The sequence below is a fragment of the Nicotiana tabacum genome, chromosome 3 (genome assembly GCF_000715075.1).
Source record: "Nicotiana tabacum cultivar K326 chromosome 3, ASM71507v2, whole genome shotgun sequence".
Classification (NCBI taxonomy): domain Eukaryota; kingdom Viridiplantae; phylum Streptophyta; class Magnoliopsida; order Solanales; family Solanaceae; genus Nicotiana; species Nicotiana tabacum.
The window spans coordinates 71,393,762-71,416,510 of record NC_134082.1 but is presented as its reverse complement, the minus strand read 5'-3'; the positions used below and the strand labels follow the sequence as shown (position 1 = coordinate 71,416,510).

General features: G+C 36.5%; 2 protein-coding genes across 2 annotated transcripts; one reads left to right on the top strand and one right to left on the bottom strand.

Annotated features, from left to right (window-relative positions):
- The first annotated feature begins 220 nt into the window (after nucleotides 1-220).
- On the top strand, nucleotides 221-692 carry LOC107760658 (polcalcin Nic t 2). Its single transcript, NM_001425746.1, has one exon. It carries the CDS (start codon nucleotides 279-281, stop codon nucleotides 537-539), a length of 261 nt encoding a protein of 86 aa, NP_001412675.1. The 5' UTR covers nucleotides 221-278; the 3' UTR covers nucleotides 540-692.
- A 1,047-nt stretch (nucleotides 693-1,739) lies between these two features.
- Nucleotides 1,740-5,130, bottom strand: LOC107760657 (pto-interacting protein 1). Its single transcript, XM_016578741.2, has 6 exons — nucleotides 4,385-5,130; nucleotides 3,857-4,114; nucleotides 3,588-3,760; nucleotides 3,138-3,217; nucleotides 2,878-3,025; nucleotides 1,740-2,454 (listed from the first exon to the last, which is right to left on the bottom strand). Exons 1-6 carry the CDS (start codon nucleotides 4,968-4,970, stop codon nucleotides 2,119-2,121), a joined length of 1,581 nt encoding a protein of 526 aa, XP_016434227.1. The 5' UTR covers nucleotides 4,971-5,130; the 3' UTR covers nucleotides 1,740-2,118.
- Between the last annotated feature and the right edge of the window lie 17,619 nt (nucleotides 5,131-22,749).

Below are 22,749 nucleotides of genomic sequence, written 5' to 3'. Positions count from 1 at the left end.
AAATAGCTCAATTCTGAATGTGTTATTCCCGTTAATGGTCATTAATTATGGACGGCTGTCTCTCTCTAGACCCTTTTAGAATTTCTTCCACAAAAAAGCCCACCTCCTAAGGCTAAGGGTGATCATACATTAGTTGTGGTATACCTTTTTTAACCCCAAAAATAAGTCATTTCTTGAATCTAAGTGACTGAAAATTAGATTAATCACAAAGAAGAACAAACTTTGTCACATTATTTCCATCAGAAAAAATATAATAACAAATAAAAAATATTTAAAGAATGGCTGAGGCTGACGATCCACAAGATATAGCTGATCGAGAACGAATCTTCAAGCGATTTGATGCAAATGGTGATGGGCAAATATCTGCTACAGAACTTGGGGAGACGTTGCAGACCCTGGGCTCTGTTACTCCTGAAGAAGTTAAGTATATGATGGATGAAATTGACACTAATAAAGATGGTTTCATTTCCTTTCAAGAGTTCATAGAATTTGCCCGAGCCAACAGAGGCTTGATTAGGGATGTTGCTAAAATTTTCTAGCTTCCTCTTTCACCATTTTGATATGGATTTAATTTTAATATATACGAGGGTAGTGTAAAGAACTTTTACACGATTATGTATTCAACATGTCGTAGCACGTAACTTGCCTTATCTTCCTTATTATTAATCTCACTTAACGGGCGATTATTTGTAGTTATCGTATAGATCCTGATAGTGTTAACCTCGATATCTGTCCATCTCAAATTTTCTTTTTCTTTTCTTGTTGAAGAAACCGTTTAAGTTAGTTAAACTGTAACATCCATTTTGCTTACATCATATTGAGGTTGATTGTATGTATTTTTTTCATTTAAATTTGTGGGGTTTACAACAAAATTTGCTGTTGTTGTTCATCTTCTTTCCCTCCTAATGTGACAACGTGGGTCAACAAGATACAGCAACAAGTTTGTTAACCTTGTATTTGAATTGTTTTTGTTTTTTGGTTGTCGCATGTGAGAGTTGAGCTGTCTTGGTTTCCCCATGCCAAATTATCGCAAGTTGACCTTGATTTTGATCGTTGTGCATGGCATAGCGTTTGTACTTTCTGAACCATCTCTTTCTTAATTACCTAACCTGAATTGGATCGATCAACTTCTGTCCTTGTATTAATAAAGAAATAGTATGTAATCGTGCACGATAGATAACTGGCATGAGGGAATATGTTATGGAAATGGACAATATCATTTTTTCTTTTCTTCTTCCCTTCCCCCCGCCCTCTCCCCCCCCCCTCCCCCCACCCAAAGCCTTAACCAAATACAAATATAAAATTTAGACGTGACTTCCGATTTGAAAAAGTGTGTTCTAAAATGTATGTCTAACTCTAAAATTCAAGAGACTGTGGGATGCTACTCATATATATATATACACATACGAACCCAATATTTAAGACGAGTTATAGGATCTATAGCAAATTCAGAACCCATAAATTTTAAATTCTGGCTTCGTCTCTGCCTATATGTTTAGGATGAACGGTTTTCTTGAAGATGAGAAAAGGAGCTTGTTTAAATGGAATAATGGATTTATAATTGGAAGCAGATACAACAACAACAACAACAACAACAACAAACCCAGTGTAATCCCATGAATGGGGCTTGGGGAGGACAGTGTGTATGCAAATCTTAGCTCTACTTTATAGAGATAGAGAAGGTGTTTCCAAGATAAGGTAACAAATAGTGGAAGCCGATAAAAAAAGAAGAAAGAATCTGAAAGGAAATGGTAAAAAGTGCCCACCTATGTACTCTTCTATTCACCAAGTAGTAAAATACATAATTACATATATAAAGTTGGCTGTTATAGCTAAAATACATGGCACTTAGAATGTCCAAGGAAAGACTAACTTGCAATGAAGAAAACAATGTTGCAACTTTCTTATCTAACCTTGAAAAACAGATACTGCCTTAGTTTTTCCTTAGAGTTGGGGACAAGAAACCAGTATGTACAAACACAGAATTCGTCGATCAGGCTATCACTTTTATCTACAAGTTAAAGAGTTTTTCAGTTGTCACACTATAATTCTCCTCCCTTTCAAGTTGAATGGGGCAATGGCAAACAAGGATAAAAACTTCACATTCAACTTTTTGTTTCAACGAAAATAAAGGTCATCATCCTCAAAATCTGCAACTCCTAGCATCGCCAAGGCTAAATGACTCTTCATTTCGTTTCTAGTCTGCTGCAATTGGGGGTCAATCACATAGCTGTTACTTGGTAAAATGGTCTTCTTCTTAGTGAAGGAATCAGGCTCTCTGCCTCTTAATATGTCGATGATCTCATCAATATCAGGCCTTCGAGATTCTTCACTGTGTATACATGCAGTTGCTGCTTGAACCATCCGAGATATTTGGTGCACATTCTTTCGAGGAACTTTAAGTCTTGGATCAAGAAACTTTTCAAGAACATCTTGCTGCAGTAGTGGCTTTGCCTGTGTAAGGAGAAACATCAAATTTTAAAAATCAGCATAGAAAGCTGGTAATGACCAATTGAACATCTTCTAAATTTTGAAGGGAAGTCCAAATGAAGGATAGCGAAGTGCCAACATTTTTCAAGTTTTGGTACAAAACTTTACTCCAATGAGTTTGAGTACAACTACTTCAGATGCAGACTCACTTGTGCAACAACAGCTAAATGAAAGTATTTTATCATCTCAAGATCACATGCAATTCCAAAACGTTTCCCACCACTGAAATTTAGGATCAGAAACTTTGGGAGAAACAGAGTTTGGACAAATTTAATGGCATTTATAGTTAGCAATGACAGTAGTGTATAACTTTAGAGGGTGACAGACAAATATCAAAATAAGGCTATACAGAAGGCAGATTAGGAATAGATTTAAGCAATCACCTACCCATGAAACCAAGTTTTCTTCTCCTGGTCCTCTTTTCGCTTCAATTGGCTTCCGTCCAGTTAATAGCTCCAACAGGACAACTCCAAAAGCATAAACATCAGTTTTATCAGACACTTTACCATGCTGAAAATATTCTGGGGCTAAGTACCTGCAAATGCAGTTTTAAAACCTGATAAAATGTAGGAAATACTGTTGTTGTTAAGCTACATTAGGATCGTAGTCATTGTTATGCTAAAGAGTTTTCCTGGTGGAAATCTTACCCAAATGTTCCTTTCACAGTTTTACAAAGGAAATGTACTGAAGGTGCAGGAGTCCATGTAGCTAAGCCAAAGTCACACAACTGCATAGACCAAGTAACAATTAAATTAGAGCACAATCCACCAGAAAAAGCTACTGTTGGCTAGCACGCAAAAGTGTGGCCAAATGTTCAATGAAGTGGAGGAGAACTATAGGGTACCGGACTTCGAAGTCCAATAGAGCCTAAACAACAATAAGTAATTTCTTCCCATCTGTCTAAGCCTTGGTAGACAGAGTCACGCAGTAATGTGCCGAGGGAATTAGCAGGTATCCGATGGAATAGTCGAGGAAACAAAAGCTTGCCCCGACACCACCCTTATGAACAAAAGAATAACTATTGCCTAGTATATCCATCAAAGTATTGACAATTACCTAAATGAGATTTCTAAATGAAATGATATCCTTTTCATTACCTTGGGAGTTTTCTTTGATGAAAGAAGAATGTTTGAGGGTTTGATGTCTCTGTGAACAACACATCTCTCAGTCCCATTATGCAAATACCCAATTGACTCTGCAATACCAACAGCCACCTTATACCTAGCAGACCATGTAAGTGCTGGACCACCTTTAACTCCCCTCTTCTTCCCTATAAATGAATAAATTTAAGTCTCACTGAAATACTGTAAAGTCAAACTAAAAATCATTCCACTAAAGAAAAAAAGGAAAGCAAAGAACTATTTACCATGCAAATACCGCTCTAAACTTCCACCAGATACATACTTGTACACCAAAAATAAACCCTCCTCTGGATCAATGCAAAAACCCACAAGAGGAACAATGTATTGGTTATGAAGAGAACTAGCAATCATCAATTCCCTACAAAATGCCTTTGGAGATTCCTTATCCTCCATATCTAACCTCTTAATTGCGACTGTTGTCCTCAAAAATCCCACTCTTCCTCTGAATACATAGCTCAATGCTCCTCTTCCCAAAACTCTTCCTACCCAATTCAAGAAATATAAATCAAGACATATCAAAGAAAATAAAAGCCTAGAAATTGAAACCTATTTCAAGATACATAAACTGAAATACATGAAAAGAGAAAGGCCAAGAAGATAGCAAAAAAACACTAGGTTACAGAGTTGCCGATTAGTTGTGCCGGTGAGAGGTAGTAGGTATTAAGCAAAATAGTAGAGGTACATGCAAGCTGCCACCACCGAGATAAAAAAAAGGAAAAAAAAAAAGAGAAGGGGCAAGAAATTGAACATACCTTTAGAAAAATTTCTAGTAGCAGAAACAATCTCATTAAAGCTGAACCTAATCAAGGAATGAACCACAGGAGAAATATTCCTCTCTAAAGACTCAACTTTTCTAAATTTCAGCTCTTGATCAGACTTATTAAGATCAGTAAACCCATTATCCAAATTCACCATTAACACAGTAGTAGTAGCAGAAGAAGAAGAACAGCTATTTTCCAACTTCATTGACTCATCAAGCTCAACTTGAGTACATAAATTGAACCTAAAAGAAGAGTGAACCGAATGTGGGTCCGCATTAATCAACTCTGGACCACCACACCCTCCAGCCTCTGCAAGTAACCAAGCTTTGTTATGCTCCAAATTCTTGCCATTTTCATTATCTTTATTTTTGCACTGATTCTTGATTACAGAATTTCGACGTCTACGAGGTGGGATAATACAGGCTAATCCCAAATCCCAAATCATTTTGTAGATTAAAGATTTAATCTTTAGCTCGTAGTGATTAGTTTTAACGGCTAAATTTTGAGTCTTTGAGGAGTGTGAGTTGTGAAAACGCTCCTCCAAAGAGTCAGTACAACTACTTGGGGAATACCCCATTTTTGGTGAAGTGGAAGTGGATCTCTAAAAGCTACACGGAAACCCAGAAACCAACAGAAAGAAAGAATAAAGAAAAGGTGTAGAGAGAGAGAGGGAACAACTTTGCTTGAAGGGGAGGAGAGAATTAATCCCTGGATAGAGAAAGACAGAAGAGAGTCTTGTCTTGGACAATGAGAGGGAATTTATAATTAAAATGATTCAAATATTTAATTTAGTTTGTTATACTTAAGTTGTTTGTCTTAATTTTTAGGCGACTACTTGAGCTTATTTAAAAAGTAGTCCACCTATCGATTTTTTTCTAAAATAATATACTAAAAGTTATTTAAAATATCTTTTCATGTGACTGTATAAAATAAAATTACACTAAAAGTATAGAACTCTAAAAGGATTTTGGAAAAAAATAGTGTATGCAGTAAAATTGGTTAATCAGTTGGACGAGTGAGGAGGTGACATGTGGAGCTAAAGACAGGTAAGATGTGAGTCAGCAAATAGTTGATACCGGTTGCAAGCATATGATCGGTGCTAGGTGAATTCCGAAGACAGGGTAACCGATAACAAAGATTTGAAGAATTTATAGCATTCAATGAGCAGCTGTTATAGAGAATATCTGCATTTATAGCCAACCGTTCCGGCCATCAATGACAGTTTTATTCTCATTCAAGGGGAGCTTAATTTGGGGATCGTGTCTCCCTAAATATAGCTATAAATAGGAGAATTAGTATCCATTGTAGGACACGAAATATTCTGTACACAGAAGTTTGACTCAACTCTCATTTTATAACATCATTCTTTTACCTTGTTCTTACTTCTGTTATCGGAGAGGCTAAGTTCATATTTAGGCTTGTATTTCCTTTAAAGTTTATTCTATAATTTTATTTTTGTTCCTGTTTATTTCATATTTTTGGATCAAATTAATTCATGTGTCTATAAATCACGTTACAAATTAAATTATACTTTTACAGATAAATAGTTTGACGTCCACCATGGGGCATATACAATTATGTAATTGCTTTGATCATCCATTCATATGTTACTAACAAATTTTGACTCCTTTCTTAGCATAAGAAAATCAGATATGGCAGCTAATGATGTCAACAATTCCTATAATGTTGGAGCACACAATGAACGTGAGGATGTGTTCCAACATGATGATTCTACTAGGGAAACCCGCAATGAAGGAGATGAAACAATTCCAGTTTGCAAAAGTCAAAATTCTCGACATGTGAGAAGTTCAACTCCTAATGAGGCGGATGATGAACACGTTGTTGAAACGGTCAAAATCTTGAGAGAGCAACAAAGGGCAATTATGGATCACCCCTCAAGACAAGATCATGTGATGACAGAGTTGAAATAGGCATTATCCGGTGCTTCCAATAATGCTAATAGAAGAGCTCAGATTCCTTCCAGTGTCCCTGCAAATTAAACAGTTCAAAGAAACAATCACGACGCTCCAAAGAAGGATTTTGTTTTAACGAGGCAGGATGTACGGGTAGTGGATCTGGGAACGTCAACAATACAAACGACCCTTTCAAAATAAAGCTCATGAGATTCATAAGAGAAATGAATGAGCGAGTGGAGCAAAATGGATAGATCAGATTCTGGGAGCACCGCCGGTGTTAAATGGACTAGATTCCAAAAAGTATACATAGTTTCCATTTAAACCAAACGCTCCAGAGTTAATCCTGAAGAGGTTTAAAATGCTAGATATTGTGAAGTATGATAGAACTTTGGATCCACAGGAACACGCCATGACCTACACTACGTCTGTAAAGGAAAACGACCTGGCTCAACACGAGATCGAATCTGTTTTGTTGAAGAAGTCTGGAAAAACCCTGATGAAGGTTGCCTTAACTTGGTACTCTTTTTTACCTGAGCATTACATTGATCTTTTAAAAAGCTTGCAAATTCGTTTCTTAAATCTTATGCTGGAGAAAGAAATGTTCAAGCAAGGAAGGCAGATATATTCATAATATCTCAAGGAGAATTTGAACTATTGGAGAGTTCGTGATCCGGTTTCAAAAGGAGAAGATGCAGTTACCGACAATACCGGATAGGTGGACAGCGGAGGCATTTACAAAGTGTCTCAACCTATTGAGTTTCGATGCCTCCGAGAAATTGAGGGAGCTTGTTAGAATTTCTGGCAACCACATGGGCAGATGATCACAATCGCTATGAGTTAAAGATCAAAATAGAAGATGATCAACTGCGTTCCTCGGTGTCTTCCAAAAGATGAATCGTAATTAGAATCAGAATAAATTTAAAAATGATTTTGATGCATATCGTAGGTCTCTAGGAGTCTATTTTTACTTTACGAGGATGTCGATGGGCGTGAAAATCAAGGTTTTCAAAAATCAGATAAGTTTGCTTCTGATAGAAGGGCAGATTATGGTCGAAGTACTAGATCGTTGTAGGAGAAAGAGGCGTCGGGGTCCTGAGATTCAACATATCCCAAGTTATCCAATTACAACTTTAATATTAGCTTGGTAGAACTGGTTTGGTTATGAGGAATATTAAAGAAGCTAGGTTCCCGAATCCAATCCGGTCAGATCCTAGCCAAAAGGATCTTAATCTGTGGTGTGAGTTCCATGGAACTCGCAGCCATAGGACTGGGGACTGCTGACACCTTCATGAAGAGGTAGCAACATTGTTGAAGAATGGTTACGTCAAAGAGTTTTTAAGTGATCGGGCGAAGAACAACTATGGAAAAAATCGGGATATTGCAGAACCATCAAAACATATTGTAGGATCACCTCGTATGATGATAAAGATAATCTTCGGTGGAGACGAAGTAAATAGGTTGACATTTTTGGCAACAAAAAGACAAAGATATCATTAACTCATGGCAAGAGGATCTGAGAGGTCTCAAAAGATGACATCACCTTTACAGCAGAAGATGTTGATGGACTTCTTCTACCACACAACGATGCTCTAGTAATTTCTCTTAACATTTTAGATTTCAAAATTAAGCGTGTTTTAGTTGATCCAAGAAGTTCAGCCAACATCATACAAGGGAGAGTTTTGGAGCAAGCAAAGTTAACCGGAAACATAGTTTCGGAAACAAAGCTTTTAGCTGAGTTTAACTTAACAAGTGTTACGATCCGAGGACAAATTTTGCTGCCCACGCATGCCGAAGGAGTAATGAAGACCATCTTGTTCGAAGTGGTAGATGGCTACATGGTCTATAATGTAATCCTTGGAAGGCCATGGATACATGAAATGAAGGTTGTACCTTCAACGTACCATCAACTATTGAATTTTCCCACACCAAAAGGGATCAAGAAAACCAGGGGAAATCAAACGGTTGCAAGGGAGATGAACACAGTGACCGTTCCCAATAGCAAGGACAAAGAAACGAGCAAATAGCAATTACAAGAACCGATGCTTTCTTCTACCGCAATTGAGGATGATAAGGAAAAGGAGTCATCGAAATTTTATCAGGTACCGAGGTCTTTTCAGGAACCAGAGGAAATGAAAGCAACCAAATCATCAATAGAAGAGCTCGAACAAGTGGCCTTGTTCGAGGAGTTTTTCGAAAGAAAATTTCATTTAGGAACGGGGTTGAGTCCCGAACTCAGGTTAAAAATAGATTTTCTAAAATCTATGTTGATTGTTTTGTATGGTCGCATTCAGATATGACAGGTGTCCCATTAGAAGTGGTTGTCCATAATCTGAGTTTGGATCTTAACTTTCCTCCAATAAGGCAGAAGAAACGACCGATAGTAGAAGTCAGAAATAGGTTTGTCAAGGAAGAGGTAACCTTGTTACTAAATATAGGTTCAATTCGAGAAGTAATTCTCGATTGGCTAGCTAACGCAGTGGTAGTACCTAAAAATATAAATTTAGAATATGTGTAGATTATAAAGATTTAAATAAGGCATGCCCTAAAGACTCTTTTCTGTTGCCAAACATTGATCAAATGATTGATGCTACGGCGGCGCATGAGTTAATGAGTTTTCTTAATGCTTATTCCGGATATAATCAAATTAGGATGGACTCGGAAGATCAAGAGAAGACTTCTTTTATCATAAATTTTGGCACATACTACTATAATGTGATGCCTTTTAGGTTTAAGAATGCTGGAGTCACTTATTAGAGGCTTGTTAAGAAAATGTTTGAAAAACAGATAGGTAAGACAATTAAAGTTTATATTGACGACATGTTAGTTAAGTCTCTTAATGCAAGAGATTATGTAAAACATCTCCAAGAGGCATTTGATATTCTTAGAAAATACGACATGATGCTCAACCAGAAGAAATGCACATTCAGAGTTGGTTCCGGAAAGTTCTTGGGGTTTCTAGTCTCACAAAAGGGAATCAAAGTAAACCTCCATAAAAAATCAAAGTCATCGAGGATATCCCAGATCAATTAACAAGTGTGAAAGAAGTATCGAGGTTGGCCGGTAGACTGGCAGCTCTAAGCATGTTTATCTCAAGGTCTTCAGAGAAATGTCATCACTACTTTTCACTTTTGAAAAAGAAGAATGATTTCTTATGGACTCCACAATGCCATTAGGTATTGAAAAATCAAAAATTCTACCTATCTAACCCTTAATTGCTATCAAAATGGATAGAAGGTGAGCAATTGTTAATCTATTTTGCAATCTCAAAAGTAGCGGTAAGCGTTTTTATGGTCCAGGAGGAGGAAGGTATGCAATTTTCTTTTTATAATGTCAGTAAAGTTCTATCGGTAGCGGAGACTCGTTATCCACACCTTGAAAAATTGGCCCTAACTCTCGTAGTCGCCTCTCGAAAGCTTAGGCCATATTTTCAATGTCATCCTATAGCCGTTGTGATAACTTTTCCCTTGAGAAATGTCCTTCATAAGCCTGAATTATCGGTTCGTTAGGCTAAATGGGCAGTTGAAGTTAGTGAATTCAACATTGAATACAAGCCCAGTACTATCAAGTCACAAATGTTGGCTGACTTTAGTCCATGGTTAATGCCTTTAGTTGCTAAAGAAATAGTGTTGGTATCAGGTGTGTAGACTTTGTTTATGGATGGAGCTTCTAATATAAAAGGGTCCGGTCTCGGGGTAGTATTAATCATTCATTCGGGGGAAACCCTGAGGCAAGCCAATAAAACTATGCCATTAATTAACAATGAAGCCGAGTACGAGGCTTTGGTTGCAGGAATTGAACTAGCGTAGAGACTAGGTTCTGAGGTCATCGAAATAAAATGCAACTCCCAGCTGGTGGTGAACCAAGTATATGGAATTTTCGACACCAAGGAAGAGCGCATGTAACAATAATTGAACAAGGTTCAAGTATTACTTTCTCCGTTTAGGGAGTGGTCAATCATCCACATTCCAATGGAAGAAAATATAGAGGGGGACGCATTGGCTAATTTGCGTTCGTCCATGCAAATGAAAAGGTCTGGTTCTGGTGCGGTAGTTCAATTATTGCATTCGTGTTGGATGTGGAAGGTTACTATGAAGTTAACTCAACCAACTTAATTTGGGATTGGAGAAGTGAGTTTATTGAATATCTAATGCATGAAAAATTGCTTGAAGACCTGAGAGCATCTCGGGCACTACGGACAAAGGCAGCTCGTTACTGTCTTGTTGACGGTCAATTGTAAAGAAGTTCGTTCCAAAGACCATTGACTCGGTGTTTAGGGACATCGGAGGCTGACTACCTGATGAGGGAAGTCCATGAAGAAGTATGCAGGAACCATTCCTGTGCGGACTCATTGGTGCTCAAATTGATAGGGGATGGTTACTATTGGTTCTGGATGGAGCAATATGCAAAGATATTTGTTCAAAATAATGATAAGAGTCAACTTCATGCACAGTTAGTGTATCAATCGGCAGAACCTTTTTCATTCGATGGTATCACCATGGCCATTCATGAAATGGGGGATGGACATAGTCGGTCCCTTACCATAAGGACCCGGTAAGGTAAAGTTTCTTTTGGTTTTAACTGATAATTTTACTAAGTGGGTTGAAGCAGGTGCTTAACAAAAAAAATCAGAGAACGAGAAGTAATTGATTTTATATAGGATCACATTGTCTGCCAGTTTGGAATACCAAAAGAAATCGCTTGTGACAATGGGCCATAGTTCTAAAGTTACAAAATTTTTGGAAAGATTGAAGATCAAATGAATAATGTCTTCAGCATACCACCCGAGTGCTAATGGACAGGCAGAGTCAACAAACAAGGTAATAATCCAAAACCTTAAAATGAAGTTAGAAGATGCTAAAGGAAAGTGGCCAGATGAGCTACCGGGTGTGTTATGGGCATATCGGACCATGACTAAGCCGATCACGGGTGAAACACCCTTCCCAATTGTATAGGGTTTAGAGGCTTGGATCCCGGTGGAGGTGGGGGAACCGACCTTAAAGTTTTTCCGAGCAAACGAGGAGACAAACAATGAAGCACTGCTGGTTAAATTGGATTTGTTTGAACAACACTAGAATCTGGCATATGTGAGGATGGTGACACAATAGCAAAGAATGAGAACTTATTAAAACCGCATAGCAAATCTCTGATATTTTAAAGTTGGGCATTTGCTTCTTAGAATGGTAACTCAAAATACTTGGGAAGTTAACACTTGAAAGCTGGGACCAACATGGGAGACCTTACCGTGTTTCAGTTATAACCCGTAAAGGTTCATAAGAATTGGAAAATCAAGATGGAGTTAAATTGTCAAACAATTAGAACATGGCTCACCTCAAAGGATATTATTTCTAAAGATCCTTGCTAGAACTGAAAGTATGTGTTACAATCTTTTTCTCCTCGTCCAGTTTTTGTCCTAGTTGGGTTTTTCCAGCAAGATTTTTAATGAGGCAACAATATAAATTATATTATGAGGAAAGGGTCATCGGCAAAAACAAGACTTCTAGTGTCTGAATTCTCATACTTAGCATTCGAACACTAGGGGAAACTATTATGTATGAAGGCACTAAAAGTGTTATGAAGACCGGAGACTATTAGAACCTGGAATAATATCTTATCAGGACCAGGGACTGAGGATCGGCCGCATAGAAATAAGTTGAACAAGTTAGCCACATGTATTGGCAGCTTTATTTACTTAAGCAAAGAATGTTTATGTAAATGTACTTTTCAAGATAAAGGGAATAAATCAAAGTCCTTTTATTTTTATCTTATTCTTGTTCGAATGATAAGTTAATATACTTTATCGTTTGAAAGTTAGTTAAAACTTCAAATGCTTGTGCCAGAATGAACAAGAGACGTCCTCTTTAAGAGAACCGTAAATATAAAGGCTCTCTCTTATGAAACCTTCATATTCAAAGGGTAGATTTTGGAGTTAATGCTCGGAATCAAAAGCTATCGGATGTGAAAATATTCTTGAAACTTTGTTAGTTTAATGAAAAAGAATATTTTTTGCGCAACAATTAAGCAAATAGTTTCTTTCATTAATTAAAATGCCGAACTCAATAAAGAAGTTTGGGCATAGTTACATAAATAGTAATTGATGCATACACACACACACACAGATATATATATATATATATATATATATATATATATATATATATATATATGTATGTATATATATATATATATATGTATGTATGTATGTATGTGCCAGAGCCCGAAGGGAGGGAAGAGACTTCATTTTTTTTATTTGGAGAAGGTTGTTCCGCTTTCGGTTCGGGGCCTTCATCTTTATATTCATCTTCTTCAGCTTACTTTTCAGTTTCCTCTTTGGTTCCCGAATACTCAAAGTTAGTATTTGAGGAGTCAGAAGCAGCGGGCTGAGCTGGGAGATTCTTGAAAGCAGTTGTCTCCAGTTCACGAGCTTTGGCAATGCATTCATCAGTGTTTATAATGCCTTTTTTGGCCTCCTCCAAAGCCTTCTTCTTTTTATGATATATGGTAGGTTTCCCTGAAGAGGATAGAATCTTCCTTGACTTGGAGTTTAGCTTGGAGTTTTTCAATCTTGGATTGAAGCTTATAATTTCCAGCTTTCATAATGCTGATTTTGGAATCAAGCTTAACATTGGTGGTCGTGTAAAGTTGATTCAACTCCATGACTCTTTTGAGCCTTTCTTCTATTCTTGTTCTCTTCTCCTCGATAGCATTGACCTCCTCGATTTTGGAGCGTAAGATAGCCTCCAAGTTATTGACTTGCTCCATGAAAGCAGACTCGCGCTCGGCAGCTGCAGTTACGGTATCATGTAGGTCAGCCAACTTAGCCATTGCATTCTTAAGGTCTTCATGCAATTGAGCGGCCTCTTGGTTCTGGGCCATTCTATCTTGCTCGAATTGCTACAACGAGCCTCGAGATCATCTATTTGAGCAATTTTTGCTTCCAACATCGGGAGGCACTCAACAAACTGATTCTGTTTAGCCAAAAGTTGATCTCGTTTCGTAGTAAGTGATTGTTTATCTAACATTAACTTTTGCAGGCCTTTGGAAGCAAGAAGGTTAGCCTGAAGGGGTTGAAGCTAAGGTTATTAATTCAAAATATAACAAATGAAGAGTGATGGATTACATTGATACATGTGCCGAGCAGTGCATGTTGTTGTTTAAAAGACAGCCGCAGAAAGAGAGTACATTTTCTCCAACCTTTTTCTGTGGCCAGCGACTTTAGATAATTCACAAGCTCCACCTGCTTGAAATGTATATGACACTTATTCAAAACTATAAAGGATGACATTTCGTATTCCATGATGGTCTTGACTGGTTGTTGAGTAGGTATTTCCCAAATTTCCATGGTGGGGTGACCGTGGGGAAGGAACATCTTCCATTTGTTCGAATGACGCTAGTGGGGAGGTAGCAGGTGGTGTATAAGGAGAGGCAATTGTTATCAGCTCAGAAGTTGGTGGTGGAGAAAGGTTAGGGATTGAACTCCTTTGACCGGAGGCATCAAAAAATGAAAATCGACATTTTCAACGAAATCCATTTTCGTATAGTCTCTGAACTTCCCACGGAGGTGGTGTTCAAAGATCTCCCGGCTGAGCATCTAGTTAAACTGATGAAAATCCTTTTCTTTTCTGAAGAGTAACTGCTTTATCATCGGTTTCTTCGTCGTTGAGGACTACTGTGGCCGGTCTGCAAGTTGGTGTTCTTTATAATTTTTTCTTTTGAGGATTAGCTGAGGAGGTATGTTTCCTCTTTGGTTTCTTGTTTTTAGGCTAGGGACTCCGGGAGGAGGCACCTTCACTAGAAGTAAGAGTAGATTCAGGAGCTCTCCTACAGTTAAGGGCATTTTACATTACCCATTCGGCTTCCACCAGATCATCGAGAACCTCGATGTCGGGGCAAACAACGGATCCCTTCAGAAGTCTTGTGTGGTACAAAAAGGTAGTTAATAATTTATTTCTATGTTATGTTGAAATATTGAAAAAGGAGAGGAAGAATTTTTGTTTACCATGGTTTTTGGATTTCCCCCTTATTTGGGAGCCATTTCTTTCCACCTTCGGGACTCCGGTGTAGTAAATTATTTGTACCCATTGAGCCAGATCCTGAACCCGTGGTGGTTCCCAATGAGTAGTTGAGATAAGAAAAATGCAAGGTTAATAAAGTAGGAAAATCTTTTTAAATATGGAAAGGAAAAGATATCGGAAGACTTACGAAGAAGATTCCATGATTCAGAAAAAGCAGGTGCTATGCCGGAAGGATGTCCTTGGTAGCAATAACAACAAACTATTCTGTCCATCCACGATCATTGTCGTCGTCAACACTGGTAAGGAGCGCATGATGACTGCGTTTGCTAAGTTTTAGCACACCTCCACGGAAGATCTTTGGAGAGTAGAGATTCATCACGTGAGTAAGAGTTAGGGTTTCTCTGGTCTTAGAGCACAATTGGCGGAGGCAAGCCACCGCATGCCAAACTGATGGGCTTGCTTGTGCCATACAGACTTGGTACAGGTGATAAAATTCCAAGATTATTGAGTCGATTTCTTTTCTCACTCCCAAAGTGAAATATATGTGTAAACATACATGAACCCTGATTTAGAGAAGGTGGCCCTTTTTATTTCACTAGGGGTGAAGATTTTAATATTGTTCCATTCACAGTCTTCCTTCACAACTGAAATGCTAGAAAGACAAATAGAAAGGTACCAACGAATGGGCCAGTGTCTGTCACTTTTTATATTAATGAGATCTTTTTGTTTTTGAAGGTCAGATTTGGTGTTAAGTTGGACAATGACGTTCATGGTAGGAGGTTCAAATTTAACATCAACTTCTTTGGTTTTATTCTTCTTAGGGCCTTCACCAAAGAGAAGGCCAGAGTTTCCGAGTACAACAATGTTAGAAGACATGTTGGTGAGAAATTTGTGTAAGAAGATTTTTGCTGAAAAAGATGAATTTAGGATTCTAAGGGGATTCAAAGAAGAAGAAGGATTTGTAAAAGTGAAAGGAAAAAGTGATATGTAGTGGAGAAGTTTATAGACGGCAAAAATCATGGTCATGATTAGCTCAAAAACTGGCAAAAATATTTGCTGAAACACGGAGTAACACGTGTTCGGATCATTAAATGTGAAGAGATGTGTGTCTTTTCAAGCATAGAAACCGTTCAGAAACTTTCCCGCCAAGAAAAAAGATCTTATTACTTCCCAGTAATACGAAGATAAAAATGGTTACCGACTGTTGAACGAATGAGGAGGTGAGACGTAGAGCTAAAGAGAGGTAAGATGTGAGTCACGAAATAGTTGATGCCGGTTGCAAGCATGTGACCGGTGCTGGGTGAATTTCGAAGACAGTGTAATCGATAACAAGGATTTGAAGAATTGATGTCGGATAGCATTCAATGAGCAACCATTACAGAGAATATCTGCATTTATAGCCAAACGTTATGCAACCATTAATAACAATTTTATTCTCATTCAAGGGAAGCTTGATTTGGGGATCTTGTCTCCCTAAATATGGCTATAAATAGGAGAATTAGTATCTATTGTAGGATACGAAATATTCTGTACAAAAAAGCTTGAATCAGCTCTCATTTTATAACATCATTCTTTTACCTTGTCCTTAATATTGTTCTTACTTCTGTTACCAGAGAGGCTAAGTTCATAGTCAGACTTGTATTTCTTTTAAAGTTTATTTTATAATCTTATTTCTATTCTTGTTTATTTTATATTTCTGGATCAAATTAATACACGTGTCTATAAATCACGTTACAAATTTAACTGTATTTAGCCAAGGTTTGCCATGATGTAATTATGATATATGAGTATAATTGATTTATACTGATGTGTAAGAATGATTTAAACTATTAGATCATGTAAAAGTTAATTATCAATAAATTTACATTGCAAATTTGCAATTATGGATTGGTAATCCACGATAAGTGATAATGACCTATTACAATATGTAAAAGTGATTTTATCATGCATATATGAATTGACCTCTATGTATATATTAAAAAAAAATAAATAAGATACATGGTTTAATAATCTATATTGTATAGTTACACGTTAATGGCGTTATACGAAATAAAAAACAAAAAATATTTAAATAGCTTATAAGCATAAGAGCTGAAAGTACCTTTTAAGTGATGAAATTGATAATAAGCGGTTAAAATATTTATTAAAAAAATAGTAATGATAAGCATTTATTTATTGTTAAAATGATTTAAATGCCCTTAAATTTATGTATACTAACAAGGTACATGCTTTTAAGTTCCATATTGCAAATACAAAACAATTTATATCTCATCTGGTTTTTAATTCAACATTGAATTTAATAAATAATTATAATCATTAATTATTTGCACGAAGTTTGGTAGTTATTAAAAAGGTACCAATAAAATTGTTCACAAACTATTTTTATAGACGAACGCATTTAGTTTGAATATTCATATTTTGCGTTTATGATGTTTTTTTTATTGTTTGTGCGAAAATGTGTACAATCACAAGAAAATATTACAATGACTTAAGAATTAGCTTAAATCAGCACAAACGTAGTATATTCTATCACATGATAATAAACAAAATAGTTTAAGCAAGCCATGAAAATTTGAGCGATGAGCAAAATTAGGGGATTCGTTTTGGAAAATGTATTTTAGAGATTACGTAAAATAATTAAGAATAAAACAGTAAAATAATTGGTCAAACTAGAAGTGCTTATAAGCTAAAAAAGGTAAAATACCTTAAACCCTCCTAAACTTGACACGGATTATTTAGTTACAACCTTAAACTATTCGTGGTCTTAATTACCCCTCAACTTGGCCTTTTGAGAGCCATTACCTCCCTGGACGCTGATGTGGCAAAGAGTGTGGGTGCACTCGCCTGCCACGTGGATTTTTCTGTATATGTGGAATTTTTTTTAAAAATAAAATATATTTTTACCTTTTTAAGAATATTACTTTTTTAGATAAGTTTTTTCAAATACAATTTATAATAAAACTTGGATAGAACTACATTATTTAGGCTAAAATTTTTTATGTGGCTAAAAATAATAAAGTTTTAGTTAATCTTTTTTTCAATTTGACCTAAAAATAAAGATTTAAACAATTGAAATAAATAGTCAAGGAATCTAAAAAGTTATAAAAAATATATAATTTAAAATTAATTATTTTGGCTATAATTTTTTATAGTTCTGAATTACGGTGCTCTAAAAATATATATTTTTTTTCTTTTACAGATTTTACATGAAAAAGTAAAAATACACAATTGAAATAAATAGTCATTGCATCAAAAGAAGAAATAAAAAGAGTGCACCATTGCAAGAAATAAAACGAATCACTTTCATTATATTACAATTGTACACTTTTTTTATTTCTTCTTTTGATGCAATGACTATTTATTTTAACTGTATATTTTTACCTTTTCAGGTAAAATTTGTAATATATATTTTAGAGCACCGTAATTTAGAGCTATATAAAAAATTATAGCTAAAATAATTAATTTCAAATTATGTGTTTTTATCACTTTTTAGATGCTTTGACTATTTATTTCAATTGTACAAATCTTTATTTCCAGGTCAAATTCAAAAAAAGATTAACTAAAAATTTATTATTTTTAGCCAAATAAATTTTTTAGCCTAAATAATGTAGTTCTATCCAAGTTTTATTATAAATTGTATTCGAAAAAAATTATCTAAAAAAGTAACATTCTTAAAAAGGTAAAAATATATTTTATTTTTCAAAAAAAGCCACATATACAGAAAAATCCACGCCGCAGGCGAATGCACCCACACCTTTTGCCACATCAGCGTCCAGGGGGGTAATGACTCTCAAAAGACCAAGTTGAAGGGGGTAATTAAGACCACAAATAGTTTAAGCTGTAACTAATAGTCCGTGTCAAGTTTGGGGGGGGGGGTTAAGGTATTTTGCCACTAAAAAATTATAAGTTGAAGGTCCCAACTTAACACATAACTTTTAAAAACACTTATGATGTTTGTCAAACGCATAAATAACTAAAAGGTGCTTATAAGCTTAGCCAAACACCCTCTTCCTCTTTAGGCTAAATAAGACAATCTTAAACCACAAGAACAAGATTCTTGGCTTAGAGAGTAGGAGGGACTTTTCTCTTAAGAAAATGAGAGGGATGCTTGGCTTTTGAATATTGACACGAAATCAATGAAATAAAAGCTTAATTCAAGCTCTTAAAAAGTATGAACAGATTTAATTATTAGCCACTTTCATAGGGGACGTACTGAGATGGATGGCCTGACGGGCAAGGTGTAGCAATATATGAAGCAGAAAAGCAATTAAGTTTGTCCTTTAATATAGAATTTCAAATAATTATGAAGCATTAATTGATTAGGAAAATCAGAAGAGATGACAAATGTAGTTTGGTGGCCTTCTGATTCTCCAACTACCATTCCTTAACAGTTTAGATGGTATCTCTTTTATCATTCGCTCGGCTTTGCCTTGAGACTGGATTCTGGCCACATTTGTTTCAAATTCTCAATCTAATTAAACAAATATGAGGATGGCTAATGAATCATAACGCATTACAAATTAATTTAGATAATTTAAAAAAAAGTTAGGTGTAACCTTAGAACTACGTTAGGTGTAATACATGTCGGATTACAAATTAATTGGACAGCAATAAAAAAGGTTCGAGTTATTACAATAGGTTGTACGTAGTATCTTAATAAATATTTCAGTGTTATTACAAATTTCGATGTTGTTTGTTGTGATTTGAGGCCTCACGTAAGTTCGTGTCATGTTTTGGGACAGGTTGGTGTGATTGGACGGGGTCCCGGGGGCCTCGGGTGTGTTTCAGATCATTTTGGTCTACTTTGGAGGCTAATTTTCTGATGTCTCGTATTGTTCTTCGTGTTCGCGAAGAAAGAAATCTCTGTTGCACAGGTCTGACTTTGGAGGCTCATATCTTGGAATATATAAGGAATTTGGAAATGATTCAAAAATAAAAATTGTAGGCCTTTGTGTCTAACTTTTAGAAAGATAAACCATTTAGCATTTGACTTTTTGTACAAAATGTTATGGCTGGTACACTACAGGTTGTCCCGGAAGATGAAGAAGAAATTTGTGTTGCACAGGGTTGAATTTGGCAGCTTATATCTTGAAATCCATAAGGATTTAGGAGATGATCAAAACATAAAGTTGTAGATCATGGTGTCTAATTTTTAGAAAGTTAAACCATTTATCATTTGGTATTTTGTATAAAAAGTTATGATCATTATACTAGAGCCTATCTGAGAAGAGTTTGGAAATGCCTTTTGAGAATTTTGTTCATCACGAACACGATAGGAGGCCAGCGAACGCAAAGAAGGGTCGCCTGAGCAGTGTATAAGCTTGCAAAAATGGGTTTGGCTCACTTCATCTCATTTTTTCCATGGGAGACGACCTAGGAGCGATTTTGGAGCTCCATCTTCATCATCTATGCCAAGGTAAGTGATTCCCACCTACTGCAAGTTAAATACTTGGATTATATATAGATTTTAACATGAAAATTCTTAGAAAATTAGTGAAAATTTGGATTTTGTAGAAAACCTAAAAAAATAGTATTTTTGAATTTTGACCACGAATTTGGGCCTGGAATTGAGAATAAATTATATATTTGAGTTTGTGATGCTATGGATAATGTTTATCTTCGAATATTTTCAAAATAGGGGCACATGTGACCGATGGTGGGTTGATTTTATCAATTTTTTAGCGGAGTTGGAAATTATTATAAATTGGATTATAATAAGTATTGGAGTATATATTTATGGATTTGCACATTTATTGACTATTTTTTTAGCGTTGGGCATCAGTTTAAGCTGTTAAAAGGCTTGGGAGCTGGCTATGGAACTTCAGAGCAAGGTAAGTCTCTTTTCAAACCTTGTAAGAAGGAATTAACCTTATAGGTGAATTGAATTAATATGTACTTCTAAGTGTGGGGGCTACGTACGCACGAGGTGACGAGAGTCCGTGCGTAGTTACTATTATGCTTATGTCCGGGTTGTCTAGGACCCAAATCATATTATATTTGCGATGTTTGCATCCTACTTATTAATTTAATTGTTAAAAATATATTGGAACATGATAAGGAATTTGTAAAAGGTTAAACTTCACCTACTGGAGTTTTGGAGGGGTCATTTGATAGTTAATGAGAATTTATATTTCTTTGAGCATTAGCCCTTAATAAATCTTGAATTGGTTGTTTATATTTATTTTCTCTTGTTGTGGAGCGGACCGAACACCTCGGTAGCAGATAGATGCATCTATGGTTCATGTCATTCGACCCTCGGCAGTGCACAATTTATATTTATGTTGGATCAGGCCGTACGACCTCGATATGATTTGCACATGATTGATTTGGTTGTTATGGAATTCATAATAAATGATATTAGTTTATTGGCCTCAGATATAAAATGGTAAATGATAAAAATAAAAAAATAAATTTGAAAATTTCTTAATAACAAAGAATTGATTACTTACTTCATGATATTGAGTTTACTGCCGCTCTATACAATCCATACTTAATCATATCATCGATATTTTTATTTACAACCCATAGTAAGTGTAGGAGTCGACCCTCGTCACTACTTCTTCGAGGTTAGACTGGATACTTACTGGGTATGTTTTGATTTATGTACTCATACTACACTTGCTACACACTTTTTTGCAGGTACATATGTGTCTAGTAGCCCTGTGACAGTAGAGGCGTGGTTAAGTGAGGGGACTTAGGTGAGCTGCATTTCCACATTTCGATCCGCAGCCAGCAGAGTCTCCTTCAGAGTTGCTTATGTATTTTCCTGTCTAATTTGTATTCCGGACAGATGCTGTATTTTATTTTATCTTCCTCGTTGATGTTCATGCATTTGTGACACCGGATTTTGAGGTGTCACGACCCTAAACCCCAAACCCGGTCGTGATGGCGCCTCTCGTTAAGACAAGGCCAACTGACACTTCCCATTTTCCCATTATTAATAATTGAGCATTTAAAAAGAGTCTAAACATGGATAAATAAATCAAAGTTTAAGCAAATGATAGTATAATATGCGGAATACAACCCAAACACAGCCCGATACCGGGGTATCACTAGTCATGAGCATCTAGCAAAACGGAATACTCCAATATGTATAACTACAGAGTTTAATACAGAATCTAAGAACATAAAGAAATAAGATAGGGAAGAGCTCCGGGTTGCGAACACCAACAACTACTTAGAGACTCCTCGGATCCGCCTGAGCCGGAATGATCAGCATTCTGGAGCAGGACCAGATACGCCTGAATCTGCACACAGGGTGCAGGGAGTAAAGTGAGTACTCCAACTCAGTAAGTAATAATCATAAATACGGACTAAAAGCAGGAAATCATGTAAGACACAAAAACATGCTATAATGAAGTAGTAAAAACCCCTTTAAAACAGTAAGCAAGTGAAAGATAGGTAAAAATCCTTTAACTCAAATTTAACTCCCTGAAAAGCCTTTTTCAACAGTTAAGCATGTAATTGACAGTCAATTATGAAAAATAAACGCATAAAGGTTTGCCCCTCGGGCACAGTATCAACAAATCCGCCCCTCGGACAACGTCTCAGAATAGTACCAGCCCCTCGGGCAATCACATAGAACTCCAGCCCCTCGGGCTCAATCTCACATCACAATGGGTACCCGCGCTCACTGGGGTGTACAGACTCCTGGAGGGGCCCTTTACGGCCCAAACACAATATCAAGCCACCTTGTGGCATCATCACTAGGCCCTCGATCTCATATCAATCAAGCCACATCGTGGCGTACATATCTCAGTCCCTCGGCCTCATAATCAATATTTAATGTTTCCTCACAACATAGGCCCTCGGCCTTACTCAGTCAAAATCCTCATAAGCCACTCGGGCAATAGTAAAACATGATTCCTAGCCCAAAAATATCATTTAAAAGATCATGTAAGTGTTAAAATAGAGTTAACATGGCTAAGTACGAAAACAGTGAAATATAACATGATTAAGTTCAAGTATAAAGTCAAAACAGTGAGGAAATACTAGAAAAATCCCCGAAGGATTCAAATAGTTGGCACAAGGCCCAAATATGGCATTCAGCAAGGCCCAAATATGGCATTCAACCCAAATCATGATGATAGCAAATAGATTTCAGTCAAATACGCGGTAAAATAGTCATTCGGGATGGACTAAGTCACAATCCCCAACAGTGCACGACCCCACACTCGTCATCAAGCGTGTGCGTCACCTCAATATAGCACAACAATGTGCAAGTCCGGGGTTTCATACCCTCAGAATATCATTTACAATCATTACTCACCTCGAACCTATCAAATCTCTAGCTCGCAATGCTTTTGCCCCTCGAATCGGCCTCCACTCACATCGAATCTATCCAAAATCAGAACGAAGACATCAAAATATGCTAAGGGAACTAAGCCCAAGCAAAATAATCAAAATACGATACAAATCCCGAAATTAC

Coding starts and splice junctions, on each gene's coding strand:
- LOC107760658 (NM_001425746.1), top strand. CDS start 279: ATGGCTGAGGCTGACGATCCACAAGATATAGCTGATCGAGAACGAATC.
- LOC107760657 (XM_016578741.2), bottom strand. CDS start 4,970: ATGGGGTATTCCCCAAGTAGTTGTACTGACTCTTTGGAGGAGCGTTTT. Junction 3,218..3,587: donor CATCAAAGAAAACTCCCAAG/GTAATGAAAAGG, acceptor TGGTCTATGCAG/TTGTGTGACTTTGGCTTAGC. Junction 2,455..2,877: donor AAGAAAACTTGGTTTCATGG/GTAGGTGATTGC, acceptor CTCCTTACACAG/GCAAAGCCACTACTGCAGCA.